Here is a 21,038-nt window from a genome sequence, read left to right as displayed (position 1 = left end):
TCCAGTCATATGCAACAGACATAAATTGTTATACTTCAGTGTTCTCATCCTTCATACAGAAATTCTTACTGGATGAGTAGTAGTGTTATTCAGATTATAGAAGAACCAATTGCTCAATTACAGGTCAGTGAGAGCTCTGGGTCAAAAGATTCCAGTTGCTAACCACAAAACTGTAGTGCTCTATCTGTATTTGGACTGTTGGTCCCTGATCTTGATCTTCTCCATGCCTGAGAAATGCTGAAGAATTCAGAACCGGTGCCCATATTTCTGAAGAAGGGCACTGGAAACAGCAGTTTCCAGTAGCCACTTGAAAAATCAGTTTTCGCATCCAAGTGACAAGAGAGGGTAATATTCTAGCCAGCTACACCTTTGCTGGATCAACCAATGAATACTACCTGGAGTATTGAAGATTACTAATATAGATTCCTTTGCTGAAAGATATAATTCTTAAATTAAAGAAAAAGACAAAATTAAGACTTTATGTCCCACTGCCAGGATCATTAGGGAATATCCCAGCTGTTTGAAGAGCTGCTGTGTTGAAGGCTTTCAATGGCTTGACTTTGAATTTCACAAGCTGAGGGTCTTTCACCACAGATATTTATTGTATCTCAGTTCTGGAAAGATTTACCTAACCTAATCATTCCTCTTTAAAGTATTCTGCTGCTACTTTTCAAGCTTCTAATACTTGTCCCTTTCTTAGAGATTTATCTCTGACTTCGAATTTTCTTTCTTTCAACAATTTGGAGACTATTAGTTTGTCCTCTTCTAGAGCCAACACAGTGCATTTGGGAGGGTGGATTGTAGATGAATAGCTTTACATTTCCTTTGTATCAGGTAGGGCTGTTACAGAGCTCAACAGCCCATACATAATGTAGCCAGCCCAGAGGTTGTTTCCACATTACACCAGTTTCCAAGGCACTGTCTCAGTTTGATGGAGCAAGCTGCAAGTTACTGTGGTAGTGCCACAGGGTGAAGCAACTATGTCAGGGCCAGCAGACTCCTTGTGGTGGCCCAGTATAAAATCTCTATGAGAAGACTTTCTGTTCAACCTCTTGCATTCTGTCTGAAACCTGTGCACAATCTGTGGATGCACAGATGGTGCAGAGGAAGAACAAGAGGACAAATTTTATTCAGGCAAATTATGCACGTTTCTTTCTCTCTTTCCATCTCCAGAAACAAACAAAAAAAAAAAGCATGAAAAATGCTGCTTCTGCTTTGAATTCCCTCCAATTTGTCAATTTGGATAACAAAATATCTTCCTATTCTTCAAGTAATGAGTAACCAGTTACAGTATTTATGTCTGTGAATGTCTGGCAAGTTTTCTTGAGATAAATGTGATCTCAAATGTATGTAGCATTTTAGCTCAGCTGCTAGGCAGCAAAGTGTGTCCTGTCAGTAAGGTCATTCAGAAAGTACTCCAGTTTGCCTAGCTAGGTAATTTATGGTCAAGTCTCTATAATCATCTGACAAAGGGACTAAATTTATGAAAACAATATGGCAAACTTCATACAATGTTGTCCAATATGAATATCCCCTGCTGTATAAATATTGCATGCAATGAGTTGTGTCCTGTCTGTATTGATTTCACTGCTTGAACTAAGCTATATACAAAGAGACCTTTGTTTGATTAGAATAATTAATACTGCCACAGAGCTGATGCTGATCATGCAGCAGGCAATACAAAATTCCACCTTCTGCTACATGGCTACATTAATTACACTAGATGACTTGGCTTTGTTTTCACAAGGGGAAAGAATATCTACTTTTATTAAAGAGTTCTAATGTATATTACTGTGGCTACAGTCTTGCACAGGTTAGGGCTTCTCTGTGCTCATGAGGATGTTTAAAGTAGAAAATTTCCGGTACGAATATGTTCACCAGTAAAAGGATGCAAAAGTCTGAGATCAAGGATAATTGTAAATTTAAGGCCAGTAACCCAGCAGATGAAAACGTGCAGTCTGAAAGATGTCCACTGTGTACATCTCTGAGTATTCGCTTTCTTTTCAATGTCTCTCTGCTTCCCATCTGTAGGGAGAATAACATTTCCATTATCCACTTCATTTGAGGCTAAGAATTCACTTATCTCTGACACGGATTTTTTTTTTTTTTGAAGTCTCTACATCCAGTCATAATAATAAATATCTTTTTACATCATTAAGGATCCTTTCAAAGAATGTCCTAAAAGACGAACACCCACACAGAAAAACAAACAAACAAAAAAAAAAACCAAACTATACAAACAAAAAAATCCACAGCACTGTTAAAGTTGCTGAAGCAATCTTACTGTATGAGTGTATTATCAAAAGCAGTTATGAAGCCTTGGAAAATAAATGTAAAATACCAATACTTTTTTTTTTTTTTTCCTGTGCAATAACTACCGGTAGAAAAAGAGCAAATATATTCTTGCTCAAAATGAAGCCCAGTGTAGTCCTCATCAGTCCCAGACCAGTCCCGGATATAGTCCTCAAGATAAAACATCTCTTCTTTGGCTATCTTTGGCTCCGGGCTCCTTTCCTTTGGGGACAGGTGTTACTATTAAAGTTCACCAGCAGACTCTCTGTAAAACTTTGCTATCAACACTTGCTAGAACTACTGCAGTGTTTCCTGTGATATTTCTAATAGCTTGTTTTGTACCTTTAAGCAATTGCGATCAGTCAGATTCTTCATCAATCATCAGTATAACTTGCTGATATTAACTATAATCACTTTAACCAGGTATATTTGTTGGTATGCACAGTTTAAGCCAAGCATATTTGCACTTGTAGCACCCTTGTTGTTCCTGCACTGTGATGCTTTGTGAACGCCTTGACTGGAACAGTTCCATCGGACTACTCAGACACTCACGCTCCAGTCTGGGGAAAGTGAGCCACTCTGAAGGATGTTACAGCCTACACAGGCTTTTGTTAAAGCAGACTTTCATCTAGAAATACAGAAATTGAAGCCTTAGTTCTCAATGGCTAAATCTACAAAGACATGACTGCATTCTCCTGTTTGGATGGTTCGAGAACAGCACCTCAGCCCTGCCCAGTGAACCATCATCTTTTCCCCATTGTGTATTCTATTTATGGGTAGCTGGTGCTGGGCTTACCCCTCAAACATTAGTCAAACCCATCCCTGAAGACTGATTGTTTTGCCACAGCCTTAATCTGGATGACTGTTGAATCTGTGACCAGTGTGGCCCTTAACCAACCCTTCATGTTCCTTATTGTTTTTTGGTTCCCATCTACACTAGGCTACTTGAATCACTTTATTCTCATCAAGGTCTTCCTTCCTATCACCCACTCCTTAGAGGCCAGCAGAAGACCCTGGAACACAAGAGAGCTCATCTTCTCATGCTTAGCTCCTGGCAGTCATGAAGAGTCAGTTCAGAAGAAAATCTCCATACACCTCAGCATGTCTATGCTGGAGCACAATCCATGCTGCAAAAATCTCAGATTTTAGTTGCCAACTATGTCTCTTCTAAAGATGTGAAATAGATTTTTTTAGAGTACTTATAACTCAGACAAAAGTTGGAAATTTTTCACTCAGTTCAGAAAAAAAGAATACATCCAACCCAAGAATGATACCTTGATAAACTTCAAGCGCTTACTCCACAGCAGGGAGTAGATCTTTTCAGCAAAAAGTTTGGTATTAAATGCTTTTATAACCTAAGCAAAACATTATTTTACTTTCATTTATAGAAGCAATTGGGTTGTTTGAACTGAATCCCCTGTGTTCCCTGCTCATTCTTTCCCCAGTAGAACAAGAATAGATCTGCCTGAGACTGTATGGATATTTTCTGCTCAAACAATTCAGTATTTTATGATGGAATCACCCACCATGGTAGTTGCTAGTACAGAGGCAGCTTTGTGTAGATAATGCACATACAGTGGCTGGAAGGCAGAGGGATGTGTCATCACCCCAAGGACTTGATGGATAACAGTGTTAGTTTAACAATGAAATTTTATTTTAAATACCATGTTCCTTTCACTTCTCAGCCTTTAGGCTGCAATTGTATATCATGCCATCCAGCTGGTTTTTGCATTCTTGATGGCTAGGCCTTAGCATGATTTGAATGACAGCAAAGATTATATTACGATCTCCTAACTCCAGCAATTGGGATTTTAATAAAAACAGCAAACCAATCAAAACTGAGATTCATTTATGGGAAATGGTAAAACAGCTTTTATCATTGCAATGTGTCAGTCCCATGGGTATGCGTTGCAGAATGCTATCAAATATTAATTAGCTACAGGGTGGAGCTTGTAAGATCAGACCATTCTGTGGCATTGATCTCATTATTTGTAAACACTCAGAAAAGCACAGTGATGCTGAAAGCATCTTCAATGATCTAACAACTTGCAAATGATGAGTTTATGGTGTCAGTTCTTCTGCATTCCTGACATTTCTCCCCCTCCTTCTATTGGATCCTAAATACATCAAACACTATCCAAAGTTTTAAGGCAATATTGCTATTTATAGACATGAAGGAATGACAAAGGTCTCAAGTATCCTTTGAAACAGAAAGAGAGAGTGATTAATAAGCATAGAAAATGAGAACACGGGATGAGAAGACATGGTGTAGGTCTATAAAAAGCAAGCGTCTGCACCAAAGTTATCTAGCTAACAGGTTAGGGGCTGGAGGCTGGGGATCATCTTGGTCTTGGGGTTGTGGAGGGAAATGTAGAGACAGCTGCTCTCATGTAAGACTATTCCCAACAGAAGCTTTGTAAACCTGAAAGCCCGCTTCAGAGAACTGGCTGGACTATTGATGATCATGGGACACCACAGATGTTCCCTCTGAGCCCTAACCTGTAGCATTCCCCACTTCAAGAGAGGGAGAAGTAAAGGAGGAGGCAGACACAGCACTCAGAGCAAAGAGGAAACAGGGTGTGGTCATAGAAACACATAGAAACACGTTAAACAAGAGACAGAACTCAGGGGTGTTTAAATATGGAGACAGCAGAAGTATAGAGCACATATGGTCACTTCCAGCCTCCCCAAAGTGGCCCTAAGAGGTTGGAGTTCTTGACAATCAGTATTTTTACTAAAGTTTCAGTTACTGCTGACTTGACAATACCAGACACAATTCCTCCTCTTGTTATCTGTGTGTGTATGAGAAGCTAGGCAGACAAAAATTTAACTGCCCTGAAGAAAAGCTTTTCAAAAGAGAAGCTTAAAGTAGAAAATACATGTTGGCAATTCTGGACAGATTATACTGCAGAGGTCATATAATTATGCCTAAATCAAGTGTTTCGGAGATTAACAATATACAGCCATTATCCAAAATAGAAATTGCAATTGGAATTGGAATTTCATACTGTTCTATGATCCAAAATAACATTGTGCATAGACAAGCATGTAATGTCAGAATCCTGGAATTCCAAGTTTAAAAAAAAATGCAGTTAATCAGTGTGCTCTATATAATGACTTCCCACAGATTTTGAGGCATGGAATGGAATCTGTTTTGCATAATCTTTTGCTTGTTATTTTGTATTGGTAAACTGTGTATCAAGCTATCTGTCATATGTATTTTTCCAAGAAAAGTTGTAATCGAAAATCAAGAACCAATGTGTCATCTGAACTGCAGCAATTATCATAGTGGCTGGTATGGTGCCATGTTTTGGATTTAGGAGAAAAACACAACGATGTTTTAGTTGTTGAGAAGTATTTATGTTAAGACAAGGGCTTTTCAGTTTACTACCCTGTCAGCAAGGAGGCTGGGGGTGCACAAGAAGATGTGAAGGGACACAACCTGGACAGTTGACCCAAACTGTCCAATTCCATAACATATAAGGTCATGCTGAACAAGTAAATTTGGGGGATTTGGCCAGGGGGGCTGCCATTGCTCAGGGACTGTCTGGGCATCAGTCAGAATACACTTGTTTTGTGTATTCGATGATGGTGATGGTGATGGTGATGATTATCCCTTCCTTTCCTGTCCTATTAAACTGTCTTTATCAATGAGTTTTACTTTTTTTTTTTTTTTTTTCCTGATTCTCTCCCCCATCCCACTGTGGGGAAAGTGAGAGAATGGCTGTGTGGTGCTTAGCTGCCTGTCAGATTAAACCACAACTTAGATAGTTCTGTGTGGAGCTAGGAGACAGACCATTGTCTATGTCATTGTCCCATTGTCTATGTCATTGATGAAGATATTGAAAAGCACCAGTCCCAAGACAGACCCCTGAGGGACACCACTCATCATCGATCTCCACCTGGACATAGAACCATTGACCACTGTTCTCTCTGTGTGGCCATCGAGCTAATTCCTTATCCACCAGATGGTCTGCCCTTCACACCTTTTCAGTTTAGAGATTAGGATGTCATGTGGGACTGTGTCAAAAGCCTTACAGAAGTCCACATAGATGACATCAGTTGGTCTTCCCTTGTTGACTGATGCAATCACTCCATCATAGAAGGCCACGAGATTGGTCAGGCATAATTTGCCTTTGGTGAAGCCATGCTGGCTATCTTGGATCACCCCCTTGCCCTACATGTGCCTTAACATTGCCTCCAGGAGGATTCGTTCCATGATCTTGCCAGGCACAGAGGTGAGGCTCACTGGTCTGTAGTTCCTCAGATCTTCCTTTCTATCCTTTTTAAAAATGGGAGTGATGTTTCCCTTTTTCCAGTCACTGGGGACTTCACGTGACTGCCACGATTTTTCAAATATGATGGAGAGTGACTTGGCGACTACATCAGCCAATTCTTTCAGGACCCTGGGATGCATGTCATCAGGCCCCATAGATTTGTAGCTGTTAAGTTGCATCAGGAGGTCCCAAACTTGCTCTTTACTTATAGTTGGAAGGGACTCTGCTCTCCCAGACCCCACCTAAAGGTTCAGGGACACAAGAGATGTGGGAAACCTGACCACCACCACTGAAGACTGAGGCAAAGAAGTTGTTAAGTACCTCAGCCTTCTTCACGTCTGTTGTTACCAGTTCACCGTCTTCATTTGTTAGATGTGGTACAGTCTCCTTAGACACATGCTTATAGATGACTTCAGGACGAATTGTTCCATTGCCTTTTCAGGGATGGAGGTAATGTTGACCGGCCTGCAGTTTCCTGGGTCCTCCTTCTTGACCTTTTTGAAGACCGGAGTGACACTTGTCTTTCTTCCAGTCCTCAGGCCCCTTCCTCCTGATCTCCATGACCTTTCAAAGATGATGGAGAGTGGTCTAGCAGTAACACCCTCCAGCTCTCTCAGCACTCATGGTGCATCCCATCTGGGCCCATGGATTTGTGGGTTTCAGGTTTGCCTAAATGATCTCTAACCTGATCCTCCTCGACCAAGGGAAAGTCTTCCTTTCTCCAGGTTTTCTCTCTTTTCTCTAGGGTCTGGGATTCCTGAGGGCTGGTCTTAGCAGTGAAGACTGAAGCAAAGAAGGCTTTCGGTAACTCTTCCTTCTCTGTATCCTTTGTCGCAAGGGCACCTACCCCATTCAGCAGTGGACCCACATTTTTCCTAGTCCTCCTTTTGCTACTTATGAGTTTGAAGAAACCCTTCATATTGTCCTCGATATCCCTTCCTAGATTTAATTCCATTTGGGCAATAGCCTTCCTTGTTGCATCCCTGCATGCTCTGACAACGTTCCTATATTCCTCCCAAGCGGCCTGTCCCTTTTTCCACCTTCTGCATTCTTCCTTCTTCTGAGTTTTACCACAATCTGCTTGTTTGCCCATGCAGACCTCTTCCCACTTTGCTTGACTTCTCACCCATATGGATGTACTTATCTTGGAGTAACTTTATATTAAAAATATTAACTTTAACAGAGCTAATTTTTTGTTGTTGTTGTTTATGATCAGACACATTTTCCTCCCATTTTCTCAGAGATAATTCCATCATCACAGTAATTTGGTTTTACTTTACCTGTGAGTGTAACAGGTGATTCTCCAGAGCTGACATAGAACACCAGCATCTCAGCCTGGTTATTAACAGCTCAGAATCTCCTCAGCAAAGCAGTAACTCAACACAAGTAGTCAACAGTCTCCTAGGGTTGGAAACATCTCTTCTTTGGGACAGTCTGCTATCTGTTTTCTAAGCACTGAGGATACTGGAATGCATCCTTCATGGCAGGCGTACCTTAGTACTGCACTGAACAGTCACTGACTCTATCTTTATTTCTCCCTTTTTTAACCTTTATCTCCATTGTCAGGCTGACATGATATTTAGCAGTAGACCTGCAGTTCCCTTTGTGGAAATCTGAGTGTCATAAAAGTCAGCTAATGAATATTTCACTAACTACATACATTACCCTTCTGTTTGCCTTTGCAGGTAGCAACATACACAGCACAAGTGCTAGATTTCAGCTAAAAACCCTGTTGCAAATCTTTCTCCCCTTTCTTTGGCCACAGAACGCAAAAGGATGAATGTGGAGGCTGTACAAGCTCACAATGCTTGTACAGGGAGGCTTCCAAGCTGCACCCCAGCAACAAAGCAGTTTCCCTGTCCTGTAGTCGCCTGAAGAAAGGTGGCACCGTTTGTTAGTGGAAAAGAGAACTGGTTGCAATGTTGACATCTCCTACCAGTTCAAAGAGTGGCAGGACAAAAAGGTCATTTCTTCCTGTCTGCTCGGCCACGTTAAGTGGCCTTCAGAGAAACTCTGCTGACAGGGAGAGCAAAGGATCACCCACCTGGAACTGACACTATCCCAAGGACAAGAACAGTTCATAATCGTCTGGGAACGTAATTTTTAGTTAGGTGGCTCTGATATTAGTTATATGCATGCATCCTCTCCATTAGCAGGAAATGAGGTGAAAGACAAACTGGATGGCTTGAGAAGCTTTAAGTGTTGACAGGTGTGTAACGTGTACTGGCAGAAAGCATGCCACAAAGTGTGCCTCTCCTGCAGTCGCATGACTATGATCTTGCCTTCTTCCATCTGCATCTCTTCTTCCCACTGGGTCTAGATCTAGATTTATGGCTTTCTCCTCAGCCTGGGCTCCCCACCCTGAAGACAGATGTGCTGTGCGGCTTACATCAGTTTTCACAGCAGTCTGTTACAATTTCCTGATCAGAGAAGGATGATTTCAGTCAGGGCTGGAGAACACGAACTCCTTACTAGAGGAAATGTATAGGTAAGAAGGAATCAAGACCTCCTGCCCTCATTGGCAGTGTCAGCAAATCAATCATAAACAAAATACACACAGGCTACTGACAGCCAACAATCATAGCCTTACAGCTTTGTTTCTTATTTCCTGCCCAGAGAAGAGCAAACCTCTGAGACACAATCAGAAGTGATACAGCTTCAATATCTGAATCAATGACAAAACTTTTCTGGTCTGAGATTCATATCGCAGGCTAGTAAAATATTTGTCACTGTTGGCCTCAAGCTGAGCAATCACTTGCGCTAAGCAGACAGAAATGTAGATCAGGGAATACAATATTCCTCTCAAGAAAAGCTGAAATAATGACCATTAAGTACTGGAAATATCTGCTGAGAGCAAATAATCTGTAACAAATGCATGTGAGAGAACTGCAATTTTTAAAAACATGCATGTAGTAAATTTCTGCTCTTACGTTTATGGATGACAGAAGAAATGTTGAGTGGAAATTGCTTTGCATTTAGAAAATACAGAAACTAGTCTGCCGGTGCTGTTCTAATGTTTCAGATTAAGTTTCTATGTTTCTGACTCACAACATAAGGGTTTACCCATCAACACCAATAAAAGGTATATGATATAAAGGAAGGAGTCAAGTAACCAACTGTGATGTGGTAAGGTCAAGATGGCCTGAGTAATACTGAAAACGTCCTGATTACTTACCCAATGAGGACAGAAAAAGCACCCTGCTGCTGGGAAAAGGATAGCACAGCTGAGAATATTGGCAATAGGAGTATTTGGCCCTTTTTCTGATTTCCTTCCCATGGTTTACACATATAGAAAAAAAAATATTTCAATCTTTGCTGTAGGAATTAAGAGTAGTAATAGCATAGGATAATACTCAGTTCTCAGTCCTTTGAGAATGTAGGCAGTGACAGCAGAAGCAGTGGGTTACTGCTACAAGTCTGCCCATTAAACACGTGGATGATAGAAAAAAAGTAACTGTGTTGAAGAAAATACATACAAGAAAAAGAACAAAGGTGGACTGTAAAGCTATAGTGGTTTTTTTTGTTTGTTAATAAGAAGGATGGACTAAAAATTAAGAACTGTAAACATAAAAAATGAAGACAAACAGAAAATGATGACAACAGAAAAATGCACAGTAGATTCTCACTGATCTAGACTGCACTTATGTTGCCTGTGGTTGAAAATAAAAGCTTAAAAGAATTCATACAATGATTAGCCATATTTGTATAACATTTAGATAAAAAATTCTTTCAATAGAGTGGAAACAAAAATGAGGTCCTACACTGCAGGCATAAACTAACTGTTGTCTAACAGAAGTAAGAAATGAAATCAAAACCGAACAAAAAACAACACACTGATCCCCACAGACCTGTAGTTCGCTAGCCCACCAAAAATGGATTTGCTGTTTTTTGTTTTGTGTTGTTTTATTTAATCGTGTTTTGTACCACATCACTGAACAAGACAGACCTGAGATCAGACAAGCACCAAGCATGTCCTAAATTCCAAAATAGGGAATATAAACTAATGCACTTTCCCTCAGCTTCTCTATTGGAGCTGCTTCTTTTGATACAGCAGTGGGTAACATGCAGTTAGTACATGCTTGGCCTCTCTTCCTCTTTGCTTTGCTTTCTTTTTCTACCTTTTTGTGCTCTATGACTCAAAATAATTTTGTTCCCGTCATCAGTGCTTCAGATAGAACAAAGATTTTAAGAAACCATGTTGCCTGGGGGTGAAAGAAAATTTCATAACTTCCTGATGTTAGGCTGTAAGATATTTTCATGGACTATCATTGGCACTGTACCAAGGAATCTCACTTTGTGGAATCATTTGAGGCAATGTGCTCCTACTAACCCCTTGCAAACACTGGCCAATACATAAATTGAACAGTTTGCCCAGGTAATGGCTGTGGTTGCCTAGCCTACTACTGAAACTATTTTATAAACAACCCTTTCTATTAAAGCATTACCTGTACATGAAATGATTCTTCTAAATGCAAAGCAGTACTAAACACATCCTCTTCCCATTGATCCTCTCCTCCCCCAGAGCAATCTAGCCTTATTTCCAGAACTCAGATCCAGGGCTAAAGCATGTGTGTTAGGCAAGCAAAAAAAAAATAAAAATTTAACTGTTCATACCATGGTCCAGCCTAAGCATGTTACTAAAAGCGGCAGCAGTAAAGACAACACTCAGCTGTGCTCCCAGAGAAACTTTATTGCATACGTAGATGCGTGAGCCATCATTTGACTGTAAGCAGAAGGATTAGGTTTTTTCCATACCAATTTCCTCTTTTGATACGAGTTTTAGAGAACTGGGATGAGTCACCCTATTGCACTTAGAAACATACCTTGTGTTTCCAGAGGTCACTTTTCAGTGAAAATGTTGGCATTCACTTGCCAATATTGGTATTTTATTATTTTTTTAAAAACATTTTTCAACTGATGATATAATGAGGACTGGTTTAACCATTCAGTAAAAGCCCATCTTACTGCAACAGTGACTCTACCTAGTCCCCTAGGTTATGTTTAACTTGAGCCGTCACTCAGTCACGTATAGATGATTTTTCAGATCTGTGTGCCTGCAACATGCAAAACAGCCTAGGCCAATGGGTTTCTTAGGTCAAAGAAGAAAATAGTATTTTGGGCTCTCATCTAGAGTAGAAGAGTACAGGACAAGTGGGACATATGGACAAGACTAAGTTAAACCCTTTACCAGCCCAAATATTCCCATGATAATCCTACAAGAATAAAATTACTATTATAATTAAGAGCTAGTTTAAGGAATGTACAATATTTACAGCCATTAGAACTACACAAAAGATGCTAAATAAGACGAGAACAAAGCAAAGGGAATTAAGGACAGAATGAGGAGGAAGTTCTCAGGGCCTTTCCTATTGGACATAACTCAGGAGTATATCTCTCTGATCCCTTGAGTAGCCAATTCCCTTCAGGGTCTATCTAGATGTTTTCCTGAAAGAACCTCTCTAACCTGGTACTAAAGATGAGAGTCCTTGAAGACAGGCTATCTTATCCCACATAAATAGTCTATTGCAGCTCAAAAAGGGAGTTCATAGCAGCCAATGGGCCTGTCTCCCAGCTTAGCAGGAGTCAATAGTGCCCACTATTCCCACAAACGAGGGAATTCGTCAAAAGCAGACAGTCTTTTTAGACTATGTGAATAGATCTCAGAAGAGGAGAGTGCTTTCTATAATATCAAAATAAGCCAAATTCAGCCCTCTGGCCAGTTTACTTCAGTTCAGGTATAAGCTGAGACCAACTAATGTCCGTTCCTAAGTTTTCATCCTCAAGACCAGGAAAGCTGATATCTAGAAGGATTTTGCTCAAACTGTCATTCATAGTGTCCAAGATCAGGCCCTCCATGAGTGACCGGTTTTCAGCAAAGCCGGAGGTTGGCAGTTCAACAGGCAACTGCTTGGTAGATTCATGAGTAAAAGCTGGAGAGCTTGTGAGGGGGCCATGCACCATGTCACTTGATTCTGTATTGAGCAGTTCCCGAGGGGACTCAAAGAGAGGATTTTTAAGGGGTGTGCTGTTAAAACCCAGCAAGTCCTGGTTCTCCTGGAGGGGTGTGAATGGCAACTGAAGGGTTCTCACTGGACTGAAATCCAGCTCATTACTTCCCTTGGCTAACGATGCAGACTTCCAGGGATCAAGGCCTCCTAGTGGGGGAGTAGTATTTGCTGGGACTTTGCTGGGAGTGGAAGAAACTGGCAATTTGCTGAACATCTCTTTGACTGGTGTTTTGAAAGGCCCCTCTTCCCCCTGCAGGCAGCTGAGCTGTGATACATTCTCTGGAGGCTGGCTTTCCTGCAGGAAGGGTAAGTCTGCCCCTAACCGGAAAGGGTCAAAGTCATTGCTCTCTGGCAAAATAAGGACAGGCTCTTCAGAGCAAGGTAGTGCTAGGTGCTGTTTCCTTCTGGATCTGCTCATTTCCCGCCTCTCACGTCTCTTTATAACTAACGTGTCAGAAAAACTCTTAGATGGTGACTTCAGTACGGTGAAATGTTTCTTCTCAGTTGCAGCTGAGACTGGGAGGAACAAGGCTGGCTCTTCCTTTACAGTTAGGGTTGAGGCAAAGGGGGACAACCAGTCATCCAGCTGTGAGACCTCCTCCTCTTTTATACAGGGAGTCTCAGGGAAAGAAGCCAATTCCTCACCGGGTTGGGAGCTGCTCTCCTTTAAAGAATGGGTTTGAGAAAATAGGCCTTCATCACATTGACTCTCTTCCTTGACAATAGCCACAGGCAAAGAGGATGACTCATCCATAGAGAGTGACATCTACAAAGAAAAGAAAATGATATGCAGTCAGTAAACAAGGATCTAACCCATTTAAAATACAAATGGTAGTGGAAGAAAAAAAAAAGAAAGACTAGTAAAGTACAGCAGAACAGGTAAAATGGGAAAAAATAGCAAAAAAAAATAGCAATAGCAACAGATAAACATTGCTCTCCCAGTGAAAATGATACAGAGAAGCCTACAGATCACAATGGGAAGGGTTTTAGCTAAGTGACTCGAAGTCATGCCCTTCAGAGTACTTCTGCAATGAGCAATTTCTAGAAGGACAGGCAGGAGAAGAGCCAAGTATTTATGGTTTTGATTCCTCCTTACATTACGTACATGTGCAATGACAAAATGAGTGGGGACAGCTTTCCCAGAAACCAAGGAAAAAAGAAAAAAAAATAGAGGTTATTAGAAGAAAAAAAACATATGAGGGAAAGACAAATCACAGCAGGAGAGAATATAAAGCAACAGGAACAAGAAGGAAAACAGGATTAAGGTTAGACAGGATGGAAAAGCTTGACAATGCCTAAGCATCCAAGACAGTGAGTCAGTAAGATGTGAAGAGTAAGCCCTGTTTAATAGCTGTTTTTTCTTCAGCCCAGAATAACTGAGAACTCCACAACTGGCAAATAGATACTGAAAATCTCTGGGAAGAGTCTACATGCAAGTAAATGCTCTTTCAAAAGCAGTGCCGTATATTAGGGCTGGCTCTTCAGAGCTATGAAATTCTGAGTGCTTTAGGGGCAGAACAAAGCTATTTTTCCCATTCCTACTTATTCACATCTGAGCAGCAGAAAAAGACAGTCTGGACCATTCAGTCCAGAGTGCCCACGCCTCCACTGAATTAAAGTAACGTCCTTAACAGCAAGTCAACTAGCAGTTAACAGTGACCCTAGAGACAGAAAAGGACAGCAAGGATTGCCACTGGCTAGTTCTTAGCCATAAACTTACAGGCTTGGAGGACCCAGTAAAGATACACAAAGGAACCATGTAAAGAACGCAGTCCATGGAAAACAACAGCTATGGAGAAAACAAAATACAACACACCCCATTCCATCCCATTTCCCCAAAAGCAAGAATTAAAAACAACCTTTGGAGCAATGCGCACGCGTTTATTGCATTGGAAGGTCTCTGAGCTGTTGAGGGATGCTCCCTGTGCCATGGACAGAGGAACCTTCATAGAAGGCTGCAACACAAGAGGCTGACTCACAGGAAACTGGATTGGAACCAGGTAGGAATTGATGCGAGGAAGCAAAGGCTTCATCTTTCGGCCTGGAAGGGAAAAGAATTGATTTGTTAGCCTCCTGCCCTTCTACCACCTCGGGAAAATCAGATACCTAACAGAAAGTGCTTCTAAATACCCCCAAATAACCATTTGATCAGAGATAGCTTCACCTGCCTTCTCTGTTAGTTTTGAGGATACAAACCCCAAGCCAGAAGGCCTGATGAAGAGGAAAATACAGCCTCTCATACAGATCCTAGTCCTCAAGTTGGGGCAAGCTCTGCTCTCACTCAGTTAGAGAGGATGGAAGGGAACTGGGTGCTCAAAGAGACTGTAGCTCTACCTTCAGCTTTAAACCTGACAGATGGGAGCAGCTGTAGGAAGTCTGTAAGCAGGCAAAGCTGGATAACAATTTCTACTTTATTCCTACGAGAATCTGGGAGAGTTTTTGAGATTTATCTATAAGAGATTATGAGAGAATATATAAGAATATATAATATATTATAAGAATATATAAGAGAATACGAGATTTATCTATGTCCTAAGACTTATGAGAATGATTCTCTTTGGCCTAGGCTGATGTAGACACTTACGTGCATTCTGGGGTTCAGTTTTGCTGCTGCCTCCCATATTCTTCTGGGGATCTGGAACATGTCTCTTTTGCTGCTGTAGACATTGTAAAATAAGGAAGACGAGAGGAAGGAGGAAAAGATTTAAAGAGAAGAATTCATATTTATTCCGTTGTCTCATTCAGAACTGCAAATCCAGAAGCCTGTGCTGAGCTAATTACAGGAAAAGCAGCTGTTAGCACCCAGCAATCATGCTGTCTCTCTCTCTGCAACACTTGCTGTTTTGTGGTCATGCCATCTCAAAGCTAGCTACCAGTCAAAAAGAAAGAAATGGCACAAGATAGCTGATCCAGCTGTGGACTCTGCTGTAGAATTGACCTTGTTTCAGTGTCCTCAGCGCCTGAGGAAAGTTGAATAGCATACATTTATCGTGTATTTGATTTCCATACAAACCGTAGACCTGAAGTTCAAGTGGAATATCAGAGGCAACACAGGAATTAGAGGTCAAAGCAGATGGAATGAGGGCCAAGACTATAGTGGTAACAGAAAAGTGTCTTACTGGCTCATTGTAAATCCATCATTGTTAAAATTGCTGAATGCAAGAGACAGCAAATGGGTTTATCCTCCTGAGAGTCACAGTGCAGCTGGGTTCCAAACGAAACAAGGAGCACAGAGAGATCCCATTCTCTCTGGTTGTGAGACCCAGAACAGAGTGGGACTGCTGCCACAGATGAGGACTGTACCCAAACCCTGTCTCAGCTTTTTCTGAAGCCTGCTGGTGCCCACTGCAACCTATTTCAGCAGTAGATTTTTAGTTGCTCGAAGTTGTACAGCTCTAGCCAAGCTGTAGAGAGAACATATCACCTGAAGGCAATTAACCTTTGGCTCAACACCTTTCCCCAGGAAGGGTGTGCACAGAGCATATGACCAGGTGCAGCAGTGACCCAGTCCCCCCTCCCCAGATCTCTCATCCTTTCCTTCAATGACGGGCAAGAGGAGAACGGAAGCTCAAGCCCCGAACCAGGGGGAAAGTCTTACTGATTCAGAGTGCTCAGGCGATGTTGGTGACCCCAAGTCCAGCGGCTGGTAGCAACAAGGCATTGAGAGGGAGAAAAATAAGAAAATAAGAGGAAGTTATCAACCAAAGGGGGGGGGAAAAACGGGACAGTTTAACTTTGTATAATCCAAGCAAACCAGAGAGTAAATCTGCCCACCCACTGCAGAAAACACAAAAGACTAAACACACCTGTACTAGATTTGCAAGCTGTTGCTTCTACAAAAAAGGTACTTCCTAAAATATCTAGCTGGGATAGTACAATTCCATCCTGTGGCTGTCTAGTCAACACAAGAACTGTTAGACCACTTCAGTGGAAAACTTCTCACTGGAAGTTTGTTGCAGGCCCATGGAAACAGGTTGAACTAAGTCACTATTACATTTGGTACACCACCTGAAGAATAAAATACATCTCAGAAGAGCTCCAGCAGCAAAAGCCGCAGCACTTCTTCTTTCAAATTGAGTTCATCTGTTTGTCAGGAGAAGTGACTGAGTCCAGCTTTTATAGAGAAGCTGATGTCAAAGTAGCTTAAATTTCCCTTTAAATTAAGGTGCCTGTCTAGCATGGACTGGATAGGCTGCTCCATTTTCTCTGCATGAGGCACTCACCTTAAACACTTGGTCCAATGTTAGGCAACGGTTGGCATCAGGGTGAATAGTCCAAAATGAGATTTTACCATTAGCAGATGTCTCACGGACAAACATATCATGAAGGGACAGGTTGTGCCGTATGGAGTTCTAGAGAAAAAGGAACAAGGGGGGAAATTGAACAGCAGAAGTTTTGTTATCAGCACTGTAGGGCTTACTTCAGACACAACTGCTCTGGCAGAGGAGATTCCATTCCGAAGTCCAGACAATGTGGACATTCATATTCACTGCATACCCAGCCAACCTTACCATAAGTCTCTTATTCTCTTTACTCTTGAGAACCCTATTCTTACTCCAATGATCAAACATCCCACCACCTTGCCTATGTAGCATGAGAAAAAGGATACAAGAAGTTGAAGAGGGAATGCCTGGAATGAGAGAGTATTTGGGGTGGGATGTTTAAATTAATTTCCATCTTGCTCTGTAGGCTGGGGAACAACTTTTCATTTTCACCCAGAAAGCTTATGACTGCATCACCCTGAGGCCCACAGCAACTTGAGGGCCTACTTGTTACCTTCCAACCTGGCTTAGCCACATGTTTAAAATACGGGAAATGATCCTCAATCCAGGTATAGATGTCCTTCAGAGTCATACGCTTCCTCTCAGTGCTATTGATGGCAAACTGGATCATGGCCATGTACGAGTAAGGAGGTCTTTCTGACACCGAATCCTGCCAGGAGGAGGAGGAGGAGGAAGAGGAGGTAGGAATGGCAACAGCAGCAGAATCTTCTTCAGTCTGAGACAGAAGAAACAATACATGAGTGCTCAAAGAGCTGACAAAAAGAGCTGGATAATCCATGTCCTGCTATTCAAAAACAGTAAAAGGCAATCTCAGATTACTTAGAGTGGATCACATCTAGTTCTTGCAAGTCTTCTAATCCACATGAATTGCATCCCTATCAAAAGTTTCAGTGCACACTATGTTGCCTTCGCCTGCTTACCTTGATTTTTTCCTGCAGAGGTATCTGGTTCTCTTTCTCCGTATCTTGCTTCACAGAACAGGGACTTAGTCCATCAGTTCTCATCTTCCCCAACCACTGGATGTTAGTGAGACTATTATCCAGCACAGAGCTCATTGTCTCGCCACTGCCTGTCGGGATAACAAGCCCATAACTCTGCTTACTCATAAGTAATCCTCTTCCTTCACCTTAATGCCAAATGGAAGGCACTAATCACACTGCTCAGAAAGGTATCCCTGTGTCACGACAGGGACAAGATAACATTGCAAAGCTAAAGCTTCTTGTGCATATACCTTAAATTCCTGATTGTATGAGAATCTGCCCAATTCCTGAAAAAAGCTGAAGCCTTAAAAAAAAAAAACACAAAACAAAACATTCAAACCAGACTATTGCTCTCAATCAAAACAGGACAGTGTTAACTCCAGTACTTCAAGAATTCAAGAATTTTCAGCTAAAAGATGAACCCAGTAAGCAAAGGCCAAGGAAAAAGGTGGCATAAACTACAAAAGAAAGACTAAGCACAAGACCTAAGTCAGAAGCTCCATGTCTTCAGGGTTTTTCAATAGCAACAATGGAAAACTAGTGCAGTTTTATTGTTTCTGGTGAGGCTGTTTGTAACAATACAGCTACTGGAACAGTCTATGGGTTCCTGTCAGGCAGCGGGATAAGATTTGCCACAGACAAAAGCTACATAGATATTTTAAGTTACAAATACAAATATGATTTGAGCAGTAAGTCAAAGTAAAACCCATCCCACTTCTAACATTTGCCCATCAGCTTCATGAGACAGTCAAGAAAAAACAGACTTGCCACTTAGTTATTAAAGGATGGGAAACACTTCTCTCTGAAAGCTCTAGGCTCCTATATTTTGTCACTGACTAGGGTACTTCATGCTAATCTTGACTCCATCCACCACCTCTTTGCTTAGTATTTTGTTCTATTAGACTAGATTCCCTTAAACCAACCCCACTTCTTTTTCTCTCAGCACTAAAATTTTGCTTTGCTACACACTTTCACATGCCAGACCTGTCTCTACCACCAAAAATGTATCTACTGAGATCATTCAGATTTCACTTCATATGTACAGCTATTTTGTAAATAACTTAATAATTTACTGCATAATGAGATGCAAGCACTATGCTCATTGCCCCACTTCGCACCCCTTTGCCCATCTATCATGATGAAGAAAAGGGTAAGAGTTACATACTGTTGCTCTCCTGTTCCTGTGCAACCACAGAGTCAACTCCTGAATGCCAGAGCGTTGTCCCTCCTGCAAGACCAGGTGTCTGCATGACATTCTTCTCTCTTACTTCGCCATCGGCAACCTTGATCGCTGCACTGGGTTTCTCTGAGGGGTGATGCTGCGACAGTCCTGAACCTGATGAACAAGAGGTGCCCCCACTGCTAATGAGAATGAACTTGTTGGGCCCATTATTTCCACATTCTTTTCCTTTTGCTGTAAGGGCTTCTATGATGCTCTGAATATCAGCATTTGTAGGGATGGCCACCACTTGTGTGTTGGGCATGGTAGGATGGTTGATTATTTTTATTCCTGCTGGGAATTTCTGCAGGCCAGAGTCCATTTTGTCTCTGCCTTGGCTGTCATGCTGGTCCTCTTGGCTGTGTTCCTGCTTAGATGTCTTTTGTCCCTGACCATTGTGCTCATCTCTTGCTGAGGTACTGGGTGCATCCTTCTGTGGAAGGGCCAGTTTCCGTCTTTTGAGAATTAAGGGCCTGCGAGGGCTGGTCCTCATCATTGATCTGTACAGTCACTCTCCATTGAAAATGAGAAGAATAAGTCCTGCAAAACAAGAGATATAACATAAGAGTGCAGGTGGCAGGAATAGAAAAGAAAGAGGCAGCAAATCACCCCAGGCCTTCCACAGCACACGTATAATCACCAAGTATTACACTGCTAGGAAAAAAAAAAAAAGAAAAATCAGAATTGAAAACTTTTAACAAGATTGACCACCCTTTGGGAAAATAGTACTGTATTTCTTTTATCCACATTTTGTGTGAGCAGGACAGGAGAGAGATTTGCAAAGCAGATAATTTATATCAGAAGTTCAGAGTCATAGAGTACCTAACAAGGAAGGAAAGTACACGTATCTGCTTTACAGAAAGGGATGCTAAGACTTAGCTGTAAAGTGGCTTGATCAGCATCAGTCAGCAAGCTGGAGGGATGAGAAGCTATAACACAGAAATAGCAGTCCTGATCCTTACATCTTATTGCTGTAAGCAGATCACGCAACATGAGAGAAAGGGGGATTTAGCAGGTGGTATAAGAATTGGGCAGCAGAGATTGCCCTGGACACTATAAGAGCACATAATAAAAGCAGCAGAAGCTAGGTACTTTAAAATAAACGTGAAGTAAATGCTCCAGTCATTGCTTCTGTAGAGTTCTGTAGCATTAGACAAACTTGTCATAGGGCAGCATACAATTCAAATTCCAAACTTTTAGATAACAAACGATTTAGGTTATTAAGTCAAAAGGAGTAGAGATAAAAATTCAGAGACACTGCTTTCAGGGTAAGATGCTGCATGCACCTTCTGCGCACACCGCTTATAAATACCATGCCATTCACAAAATACATGGGGAGATTGCCTCTTGCAGCAAACTATAACAGAACGAGAGCACGCAAGTTGTGCTTACTATTTATCGTTAGGGAAGACAGGCAGAATAGAAACACCCAGCAACAACAAAGAAGGCATTTTGCATCCATGGAATTGACGGGGCCAGCTAGTAAGCAAGAAACCTGTCAGTAAGTCACCTGCGCGGGTACAGAATAGAGCCCCGGGGACAAAAAGCGGAGTCGGTGCCCTGCGTGGCAGGAGCGTTGGTGTCGGGGCTGCCCGGCGGCCGGAGGCAGAGCTGCTGACCCCCACAGGCAGCCTGCAGCACCCAGAGCCCCGCTCCCTCCCCGAGGCCCCCGGGGAGGCCTCACCCCCGCACCCCCCTCTCCTCTCCTCCCGGCGAGCCCCGGCCGCTGCCCCGGGGCCAGGCCCGGGCACCCCCCTCTCCCCGGAAGAGCCTCCGAGGCGGCGGCAGCGGGCGGGCAGCACTCACCGCCGGGCCGGGCCGGAGTCGCGGAGGGAGGGTGGGAGGGCGGAGGGAGCCCCGGCGGCGCTGCCGGCCCCGCCGCCCCGCGGCACGGCTCGGCTCCCTGTTTGAATTTGGCGCCCGGCGGCTCGCGGCCGTCACGTGCCCGCCTGGGCCAATGAGGGGCTGCGCCCGGGCTG

At 42.4% G+C, this 21,038-nt stretch overlaps 1 protein-coding gene across 4 annotated transcripts; it reads right to left on the bottom strand.

The window, feature by feature from the left end:
- Positions 1–10,159: 10,159 nt before the first annotated feature.
- On the bottom strand, positions 10,160–21,017 carry FOXM1 (forkhead box M1). Of its 4 annotated transcripts, XM_080577188.1 has the most exons (10): positions 20,866–21,016; positions 19,006–19,599; positions 17,781–17,929; positions 17,354–17,575; positions 16,801–16,929; positions 16,176–16,220; positions 15,162–15,234; positions 14,437–14,618; positions 13,223–13,343; positions 12,939–13,118 (listed from the first exon to the last, which is right to left on the bottom strand). In XM_080577188.1, exons 2-10 carry the CDS (start codon positions 19,553–19,555, stop codon positions 13,078–13,080), a joined length of 1,512 nt encoding a protein of 503 aa, XP_080433314.1. In that variant the 5' UTR covers positions 19,556–19,599; positions 20,866–21,016; the 3' UTR covers positions 12,939–13,077. The 4 variants fall into 4 exon arrangements, with proteins under 4 accessions (XP_080433312.1, XP_080433311.1, XP_080433313.1 ...); XM_080577186.1 differs by having other exon boundaries at positions 10,160–13,343; positions 15,162–15,231; positions 20,866–21,017; XM_080577185.1 differs by having other exon boundaries at positions 10,160–13,343.
- Positions 21,018–21,038: the final 21 nt, after the last annotated feature.

The sequence above is a fragment of the Anser brachyrhynchus genome (assembly GCF_964034855.1).
Source record: "Anser brachyrhynchus genome assembly, chromosome: 1".
In the NCBI taxonomy this organism is placed as follows: domain Eukaryota; kingdom Metazoa; phylum Chordata; class Aves; order Anseriformes; family Anatidae; genus Anser; species Anser brachyrhynchus.
Note: the sequence above shows the minus strand (reverse complement) of the source record. Positions and strands in the feature narration are given on the sequence as shown.